At 32.7% G+C, this 9,522-nt stretch overlaps 3 protein-coding genes across 9 annotated transcripts in view; 2 read left to right on the top strand and 1 right to left on the bottom strand.

The window, feature by feature from the left end:
* Positions 1–9,512, bottom strand: part of LOC111426353 (cationic amino acid transporter 4) — a 38,097-nt gene extending 28,585 nt beyond the window's left edge. For all 6 annotated transcript variants that reach the window (XM_023060841.2, XM_071195916.1, XM_071195918.1 and 3 more), the window contains exons 1-5: positions 9,369–9,512; positions 9,073–9,321; positions 7,009–8,175; positions 6,792–6,953; positions 2,850–5,777 (exon numbers count right to left, since the gene is read on the bottom strand). In XM_023060841.2, coding sequence (XP_022916609.2) covers positions 5,569–5,777; positions 6,792–6,953; positions 7,009–8,175; positions 9,073–9,321; positions 9,369–9,510 — 1,929 coding nt within the window. In that variant the 5' untranslated portion in view covers positions 9,511–9,512 and the 3' untranslated portion in view covers positions 2,850–5,568. The remainder of the gene's footprint in view (positions 1–2,849; positions 5,778–6,791; positions 6,954–7,008; positions 8,176–9,072; positions 9,322–9,368) is intronic.
* Positions 54–2,625, top strand: LOC111426643 (sialin-like). Of its 2 annotated transcripts, none has more exons than XM_023061257.2 (5): positions 54–183; positions 249–286; positions 406–617; positions 1,190–2,254; positions 2,305–2,625. In XM_023061257.2, exons 2-5 carry the CDS (start codon positions 256–258, stop codon positions 2,503–2,505), a joined length of 1,509 nt encoding a protein of 502 aa, XP_022917025.2. In that variant the 5' UTR covers positions 54–183; positions 249–255; the 3' UTR covers positions 2,506–2,625. The 2 variants fall into 2 exon arrangements, with proteins under 2 accessions (XP_022917025.2, XP_022917023.2); XM_023061255.2 differs by having other exon boundaries at positions 55–178.
* On the top strand, positions 2,704–5,378 carry LOC111426354 (sialin-like). Its single transcript, XM_023060843.2, has 5 exons — positions 2,704–2,810; positions 3,720–3,805; positions 3,855–4,054; positions 4,106–5,167; positions 5,216–5,378. The coding sequence occupies exons 2-5, from the start codon at positions 3,778–3,780 to the stop codon at positions 5,330–5,332; spliced, it is 1,407 nt and encodes a 468-aa protein (XP_022916611.2). The 5' UTR covers positions 2,704–2,810; positions 3,720–3,777; the 3' UTR covers positions 5,333–5,378.
* Positions 9,513–9,522: the final 10 nt, after the last annotated feature.

The raw sequence follows: 9,522 nt of genomic DNA, 5'->3' as shown, positions 1-9,522 counted from the left end.
GATCTTCGGGAAAATCTGGAGATACAGTGTTATTTTTGGGGACTTTATAACCAGAACGAATCGTTTTCGCGACTTTACTTCAGTCCACTCCAGTCTACCGTCGACTTTGAAGTGTTTAGGGTCACCTTCACCAAAAAGCTCGAGCTTTATTCAGATAAAAATTGTGGTGTGTCAACAGGTTGTGTTTGTGATTTAATTTTTGTATTTTAAGAAATCGTTTTTGTGCTAAAACGTGTTTTTTTGTTTAGAATAAAAATGGATACGGAGCAGAAGAAAGGATTTTTCGGTAAGATCATTATTGCGGTTTTTTAGTCCATTGGCATAAATTCAAAATAAAATATCGCTAAAAATAGCTCATTCTTTCGCGTTTATTATTCAAAACAGCTTTAATTTTTCTTTTTTCAGGATTAATTCAATGTAGATACATCGTAGCTTGTCTTGGATCTATTGGAATGGCGATAGCTTATGGGTTAAAAGTAAATTTAAGCGTTGCAATCGTTACAATGGTAAACCACACAGCTTTGGAACTTTCGAATTCCCAAGTTCAAAGTGACCGACCTCCAATACAACACTCAATGTGTTTGTTTAACGATTCAAATCATAATTCAATTATCGAAGTAAGATTAAATCGTTTTTTCTTTCTTTTAAATATAATTTTTTCAACCAAAAAGTTTCTTTCATTAAATGTTCAAGGTCATTCAAATTCAAATTAAAAGGAAATTTGTCAAAAAAGAACTGTCATTAGAAATCGGAAAACAACACAAATTTAGGGACCTTAGGTAATACCAACAAAAACCTTAAAAGTTTGACTTTGACAGGTAAGTTTCTCAGAGAATTCACCTTTGAAGCTCGAAGCAAGGGAATAACGTCTTGTAAAGGAATTATATTAAAAACTTTCTTATATATGAAAAAGAAGAGGAGTAGACAAGCAATATTTATGTATACCATTTACTCTGTTTGACTTGACTTATTACTGTTTATGACATTAATTTTGATGCTTGAAAGTACCGAAAAGTCAGAAAAGATTATTGTTGAGTGTCAAAACATGCCAGATCATTGTTAGGACTTAAACCATTCAATTTAACTTAACCTGGTAGCTACTTATATCTGCCTTAAAGACTACATCAAAATTGAATTTGAATGACCTAATATCTTTAATGATAATATTTAATGATTATTTTAATTTTAGGATGGTCCATTTAAATGGTCAAATACTCTACAAGGAACAATACTGTCTTCATACTTTTGGGGGTATCTAATCTCATTAATACCCGGCGGTCGAATCGCAGAATTATTTAGCGCAAAATGGGTGATGTTTTTCGCAATAGCCATCAACACGATTTGTACCCTATTAACTCCGATTACTGCTAAAATACATTATTCAATTTTAATAATGATGCGAGTTGGGCAGGGAATCGGCGGGGGAGTCACCTTTCCAGCGATGCACGTTTTATTAGCTCGATGGTCCCTACCAAACGAAAGAAGCGTAATGAGTAGCGTCGTTTACGCCGGGACTTCTTTAGGAACCGTTTTAAGTACTTTATCAGCTGGGATAATTGCGGATTATATTAATTGGGAGGCTGTTTTTTATATTATGGGTGGTTTAAATGTAATTTGGTTGGTGCTTTGGGTTTTCTTTGTTTTTGATGATGCGGATTCGTCGCCGATTATAAGCGAAAATGAAAAGAAGTTGATTAATTCGTTATTAAAAGGAAATTATAGTAGCGCGAAAAAATCGTTTCCTTTGAAACAAGTTTTAACTTCGATGCCGTTTTGGGCCATTTTAATCGCGCATACTTGCTCGAATTGGGGTTGGTACATGATTTTGATTGAACTTCCGCTTTATATGAAGAGTATTCTTCAGTTAAACGTATCTGAGAGTTCCAAATTTATTTCTTTGGGATTCTTTTTGATGTGGGTTTTTAGTATTTTGTTGAGTAGAAGTTTGGATTATTTCCGTGGTAAAAAAATTATTACAACTACATTCGCCAGGAAGATTTCTACGTTAATTGCAAGTGTTATCCCGTTGGGGTGTTTCTTAGGATTATCTTATATTGGATGCTCCAGAGGTGGCGCAATCGCTTTAACTATTTTAGCGATTGTTGCAATCGCCGGGATGTTTTGTGGATTTCTTTCAAATCATATTGATATAGCCCCGAATTACGCGGGAACTTTAGTTGCTTTTACTAACACAATAGCGACCATTCCCGGGATTGTTGTGCCAATGTTTGTTGGGGGACTCATCGAAAACGATGTAAGAAATTTCTTTTATATAAAAAAATTTATAATAAAAGCATTTTTTAGCCTGGCATATACTCGTGGAGGATTATTTTCTTTACAACGATAATTCTCTACATCATCGAGATATTTTTTTACGTTATTTTCGCCTCTGGAGAAGAACAAGATTGGAATAAAAATAATAACGACAACGTCGAAGCTCAACCATTGAAAAACCCCCAATCTCCGGATGGATCTAAACAAGATTACAAAGCAACCTTAAATTAAATAAAAAATATGTTATTGAAATGATGTGTAAAGACTGAGCATAATATTACCTCTTTATCGATGTGTTATTCTAATAAAAATATTTATGGGAATTAAAGTTTAAATTAAGGTCGTGATTGATTCACCAATTTTTATTTGCTTTATAACTTACAAAATTAGGGTGATTCATTGTTATGAACGTTGTTGTAATAAGTTGGGTCATAAAACTATAAATTCGGTGACGGAATTGAATAGTTTTAGTCGAATTTTAATCCTCATTTTAATCGGTAACAAATTAAAAAGAGATTCAATGTTTTAACGTGTTGGTAAATGGATTTAAAGCAAAATAAATTTGTTCTACATACCAGAATCCAATTCAAATATTTTTGAGGTTATGTCAGATTTAGTGACAGTTCGGCTGAGAAACGTTCTCGTCTTATATTGATTATTACGATTATAGATCACAAACATTATTATAATCATTTATTTTCACACATGTAGTTTATAAATAATTCCAATTTATTATTAAATTAATTAAACCGAAGAAGTTAAGAACACACTGACAGATTAAAAATCCAACCACTAACGTCATCTATGAGCACTAATTTTAAAATGTTTTGAATCTCCTAACTTCACGCCTTTCTTATCAAATAATTTTTTTTAAGTAATTACATTTTAACAAAAATCAAATTTTACACTTTACAAAATCAAATTTAATTTTAATTAAAAAATATCTCGAAATAAATTTTTTCAAAAACGTAATATTTTTAATAAAAATGATTCAAAGTAAGATGTCAAATTGACGTTTTTGAATGTCACTCTATATTAAAGCATTTTATTAAAAATTATTTAAAATTTGGGGTTGTGAAGGAGAATTGGTGGGATGATTAACATTTCATAAGAAAACTAGCCTTAATCAACATTCCTTCACGGTTTAATTGGCATTACAAAAAAACAACGATCTGGCAACGTCGTCCGCGAACGAAATTGTCAGATCGTTGAAAAAGAACTTCTAACTAACGCCATCTTTTGCCCGTCAATATTTGTACACCACAGTAAGGTTAATAATCATTGATAATTGTCAATGTCAGATAATGACAAACCTTTCAAAAAAATTTGAATTAATTCTAAATGGGTGTTAAATGAAATTATTAAATTAAGCAAATAACTTTTTTTCATCGATTTAAATCTTCTCTACATCTATCCTACAATAAATTAACGATTTAAAATTATAGTGCCAAAAAATGTTTTACAATTAGTTATTGAAAAGGATAACACAAACATCTTACGACAATGGAGGAAGAAAAGAAAGGATTTTTCGGTAAATATTAATGTAAAATAAATTATTAAATTAATTAATATTTTTTTAGGAGTAATAAATTGTCGTATAATTTTGGCTTTTCTTGGCGCTGTTGGTATGGCTATCGTGTACGGATTAAAAGTAAATTTAAGCATAGCAATCGTCGCGATGATAAACCACACAGCTTTGGTAAATACTTCAGGAGACGAACACGTAACAGCAGATGCGTGCCACTTCGATGATAGTAATAACGAAAAATCTGTTTTAGCGGTAAGTAAAATTACTTAACAAAATCATTTTACCCAAACAACTGTTTTTTAGGATGGCCCATTTCCTTGGTCGGCATCGCTTCAAGGAATCATTTTATCATCTTATTTTTGGGGTTATTTAATCGCTTTGTTACCGGCAGGGGTAATCGCTGAAAATAGCAGCGCAAAATGGACGATGTTTTTCGCTGTGGTTATAAACGTCGTTTGTACTGCTCTAACACCGATTTGTTCGCACCTTCATTATTCTTTGTTAGTTTTGATGAGGGTTGCTGAAGGGATTGGGGGAGGAGTAACGTTTCCTGCGATGCATGTTTTATTGGCGAAATGGTCTTTGCCGACTCAAAGGACGATGATGAGTAGCGTGGTGTATTCGGGAACTTCGTTAGGGACGGTTTTAAGTACTTTATTGGCGGGGGTGATTGAGTTGCATATGGATTGGGAGTGGATTTTTTATTTGATGGCTATTGGGAGCGCAATTTGGATACCGTTGTGGGTTGTTTTGGTGCATGATAACCCGAATAAATCGCCGATTGTTACGGAAAAGGAAAAAAAAATGATTAACGACGCTTTGGGAGATACCGAGCATACCGGAAAGAAATTTCCGATTAAAGCGGTTTTTTCATCGTTACCTTTTTGGGCTATCTTAATAGCGCATACTTGCAGTAATTGGGGATGGTACATGATCCTTATTATACTTCCGTTGTATTTGAGGGATATTGTGCGGCTAAATGTTATGGTCACCGCAAAATGGATTGCGATTGCGTTCTTCGGTATGTGGTTGTTTAGTTTGGGTTTTGGTACGCTCATGGATACGCTTCGGAAAAAGGAAAAAATCAGCACAACTGTCGCAAGGAAAATAGCAACTATAATAAGTTGTGCTATTCCTGGAGGTTGTTTCGTTGCGTTATGTTTCATCGGATGTAACAGGTGGTTAGCGATTGTTTTAACTTGTACGGCTATTATAACAATCGCTGGAATGTTTTCGGGATTTCTTTCAAATCATATCGATATAGCCCCGAATCACGCTGGCACTTTAGTTGCTATCACAAATTTTGTTGCAACCTTCCCCGGAATTATTGTTCCAGTTTTTGCGGGAGCTTTAAGGGAAATCGATGTAAGTTTTAAAATGATTTTAATGCAACTGTTTAAACATCTTTTTTAGCCCGGAATGTTTTCTTGGAGAATTATATTCCTCTCCACATCCACATTATCCGCTGTAGCAGTTTGTGTGTACACCATTTTCGCGTCAGGAAATGAACAACCTTGGAATAATGATTAAAAATTAATGTATTAGTATGTATTAGGATAAATCATCTTTTTTTTTATATTACTGTTTTATTTCATACAATAAACTTTATAATATTTAACAGTAATATCTAATATCTGAATAAAGCAGCATCAAGCTAATTAACACCATTAATTATTACACTTTACAATCAAATCAAAATTTTTTAATACTGTCTTGTGCGTTCGCTCTGGATTGTTCATTCTCTTTATCAATAATTCACCATTGTTTTAAGCCCCATCCTCTTCCTCATTTAAAATAGCGCTTCTATCCCCCGCTAACGATTTTCGTTTCGTCAAAACACCTTTTAAATTCGTTTTCGTAGTTGCGCCCCATTTGCTTTTGACAGCTTCCGATGATGTCATTAACATCGAATACGTTGAGGTTAAATCACCTTCCTTACTATGATGAATCCCATATAAAAAGTAAATTAATATCCCTAAATAATAAATAATATGCTTTTAATACTTGCCAAGTTACAGCAAATGTGGCAAACGAAACTTCCACGTGGAAAAAGTTATTTTAATAAATTTGTTTTAAGTTATGTTTTTGAAAAAATTTCATTCGTTAATTTAAAGGGAAAAACCTCCGCACGCAATTCATAATCGCTTTAAATATGTAGTTTGGGTACTCAAAAACACATTTTGCTAACTTTTTTAGTTCCATTACCTTTTTTTTTAATAAAATTGCTTAATTTTAAGAATCGTTCGGTTTTAATTGTCAAAGTGCAACTTAGTACTGATTTTTATCGCTAGATGGCGCGATTTTCTAATATAATTTTATTAATTTTTTTAAATTAATATGATAAAATTAGTTAATAATTTAAAATTAATAAGATTAATAGACTTACGATCTTTTTGTTTTAATAAACAACACCAAATTTCCTAAATTCCAAAAATTTTAAATTTGTGAGATAAAAAAGTTAGGTTATGCTTACGAAAAAACTTCTTTGATTATTTGAGGGGGGAAAATCTCGTCCTACATCCTATAATCACTTTAAATAAACAGTTTGGGTGTTCAAAATCACGTTTTGATGGGATTTATAGTTCCACTATACTTTTTTTAAATAAAATTTGATAATTTTAAGAAATACAACCGTTCGGTTTTAGATGTCAAAAGCACCACTTAATATGAATATTTCCTGCTAGATGGCGCGACAATGTCACAATTAATTTAATATAGATGATTGACGCGTTTTTAAAATTTTATCTACTCAATTAATAATTAAATGATTTAAAATTAATTAGATTAATCGATTTAATATCTTTTAGTTCGATTTTCTTCATAGAAATTCAATCGGTGTTGAGAAATGTCAAAATCGATAATAGCCGCTAGATGGGGTTATCAATTGTTTATAAATAATTTATAAAAAGGAGCCTTTTCTGATTTAAAATAAATATTTTCCTATACGGAAGCTTCGTTTTAACTTTACGATTCATAATTATGATCTTACCAATAATCATCCAAACGAAAAATCTTAACCAAGTTAAAATATTTAAGTGAACTATAAATTCGATGTTGCAAAGAATACTTAAGGCTGGAAGGAATGGTACAAAGGGTACTTTAAATCGTAGACCTTCTTTGCTTTGATAATGAGCCACCATAACTAACATACCTAAAATTTAAATTGCGATTTTACGTTAGATTTATTTATAAAATGATTTACTTACACCCTCCCATGATAAAAATAAAAAACACCGCCAAACAAATCGTCCACCAAATCCCATCTCGGAGATCATGTGAAGAAATTTGTAATAACACACAAAGGGCTCCCGAAAAAATGGTATAAACTAAAACAGCTGCTGTTACAGCAGATCCGGGTTCGCAATGTCCTAAGATCGGGCCAAGCCAGCTATATTTCGGACGTAACGATCCTGTTAAACAAATAATTTCAGATCCGGGTGTAGTTGCTTCTGATGGAGACCCGGAAATGTCAGAATTCGGTGTTAAACTTCCTTTGGTAATCGAAATCGTCGGTCTATATCTTAAAATAATCACCGAGGCGCTTACAATTGTGTAAGCTAATAAAGTTCCAATAGACATAAACTCAACCAGTTTCTCCAAGTCAAATAAAAGTGCAATAAGCGCGGTTAAAATCCCCGAAATGACTAAATTCGTTAAAGGTACTTGGGTTTTCGAGTTAATATTGCCAAGAAAACTAAAAAGTAATCCATCAACAGCCATTGCGTACATACAACGTGGGAGTGAAAATAATGATCCAAATAACGTCGTCGTCATTCCACAAATAGCTCCTAAAGAAACGACGTATTTAACCCAGTGCATTCCAACGCCGGCAAAAGCTTCTGGGAGAGCGGCGTTTGGATTAATATCGTAATAAGGTACCAATAAAGTTAAGGCAGCACACACTAAAATATACCCCAAAGTAACTACACCCATCGAAACCACCGTAGCCATCGGTATTGAAAACGAAGGATTTCTAGCTTCTTCCCCCGCAGTTGCTATGCTGTCAAACCCAACAAACGCGTAAAAACAAGTCGCGGCACCGGCGATAACGCCACTAAATCCATATGGAAGAAATCCACCTTTATTGGAAGTCCAATTGGATTCATCGGCGTAATAAAAACCGATTATGATGACCAAAATCATTACGGCCAGATTAACTAAGGTTAAGAAACTGTTGACTATCGAAGAACCTTTTACTCCTATTCCTAAGAGTAAAGCGTAAACGATACAAACAGAGAACGCAAGAAAATCCGGGTATTTTCCGAGTAATTGTTCGTGAAGTTCCCCAGTTAAAGATATTGTTGCGTTGCTGATTGCCCCGTTAAAAAGTGAATCGACGTAACCACTCCATGCCCTCGCAACAGATGCAGCACCTAAAACAAAAAATTAATTAAATATACTTTATTTTTTCATTCAGAGGAGTGTTTTCAATTTGAAAAATGTCAAAAATTAAGGTTGGTATAAATATTTAAAAATTATGTTGCCAACTTCAGGTTTAATACTTTTTATGCTCATTTGAACGGTTATTTAATAAAGATTACGAATACATCAAAATTCATGACACTATCACTATGAAGTTGTCAACCTTTGAACCTTTGGTTTGAAATGTCAACCCCAAGTTTGACATATGTGGAATCATCATTAAGAATCCTTTGAAATGAGTACAAACACGACATATTTCATTTCAATATTAATAAAGTTATGGTCAATTTTCGGTTTGAAATATAATTTTTCATAAAAATCGAAAATATAAGAAAATATGTCAAAAATTGATGTTGATATTAATATTTTTAATTCTGTAGCTAACTTCATTGTTGCCAACATCGTGTCTTATAATTTTTATTCAAACTTTTTTGTTTTTTAAGGTAAGTGCGTCATGTTGGGGCTCATTTTAAAGGTTATTTTATAAAGATTATGAATATAATAATAAAATTAAAGTTAACATTAACACCAGAAAGTTTTTTTTAGCCATGCGTCGTAACTCTTTCGAAAAACACCAAAATCATTTTTATTGAAATAAAATTAGAACTAACACTAGACCTACAACTAGAAAGTATCGTCTGAAGACGCACAACACTACATTAACTCCCGCCAAAAAATAACTTTGAAAAATTACAGTGTGTAAACGTGACTTTTCATTTTACTCCTCCGAATTAAAAAATAGAGTATAATCAAAATTAAGTTAATATAGGCAACTCAAATTGCTTTAATGCATTTTTGGTTGCATAATTTTATAATAATTTATGTAGAGTATAATATGGGTTATTTACCAATCATATGCTCTAATAAAATATTCCATCCGATTACAAACGCCCAAAACTCTCCAATACTTATATAAGTATAAACATAAGCAGATCCAGCTTTAGGAACTCGAGTACCAAATTCAGCATAACAAAGTGCTGATAATAAAGAAGCTAATCCGGCCAATAAAAAGGATAAAATAATTCCTGGACCGGCGATATCTCTCGTGACTGTCCCCGCGAGCACATAAATCCCCGCACCAACCATATGGCCAACACCTAAAATAATTTAATTAAATAAAGTTTAATTAACCCTTATATTTTACCTAATAAAGTAATATCGAACGTGTTAAGGCATCTTTTTAATGGAGTATCCATTATATCTTGGGGAAGTTGTTTCGTTCGATTCATTTTCGAACATAAACCAGACATAACATGCCCGAGAATCATTTTTCTTGAACTAGGCATTATTAAATATTA

The sequence above is a fragment of the Onthophagus taurus genome, chromosome 5 (assembly GCF_036711975.1).
Source record: "Onthophagus taurus isolate NC chromosome 5, IU_Otau_3.0, whole genome shotgun sequence".
NCBI lineage: Eukaryota > Metazoa > Arthropoda > Insecta > Coleoptera > Scarabaeidae > Onthophagus > Onthophagus taurus.
This window is presented reverse-complemented; position numbering and strand designations above follow the sequence as displayed.

Bases quoted from the DNA above. Each gene is read 5' to 3' on its own strand.
- LOC111426643 (XM_023061257.2), top strand. From the start codon at position 256: ATGGATACGGAGCAGAAGAAAGGATTTTTCG. The intron at 618-1,189 runs GTAAGATTAAAT...TTTTAATTTTAG, and splicing joins ATCATAATTCAATTATCGAA to GATGGTCCATTTAAATGGTC. The intron at 2,255-2,304 runs GTAAGAAATTTC...AGCATTTTTTAG, and splicing joins GGGGACTCATCGAAAACGAT to CCTGGCATATACTCGTGGAG.
- LOC111426354 (XM_023060843.2), top strand. From the start codon at position 3,778: ATGGAGGAAGAAAAGAAAGGATTTTTCG. The intron at 3,806-3,854 runs GTAAATATTAAT...ATATTTTTTTAG, and splicing joins AGAAAAGAAAGGATTTTTCG to GAGTAATAAATTGTCGTATA. The intron at 5,168-5,215 runs GTAAGTTTTAAA...CATCTTTTTTAG, and splicing joins GAGCTTTAAGGGAAATCGAT to CCCGGAATGTTTTCTTGGAG.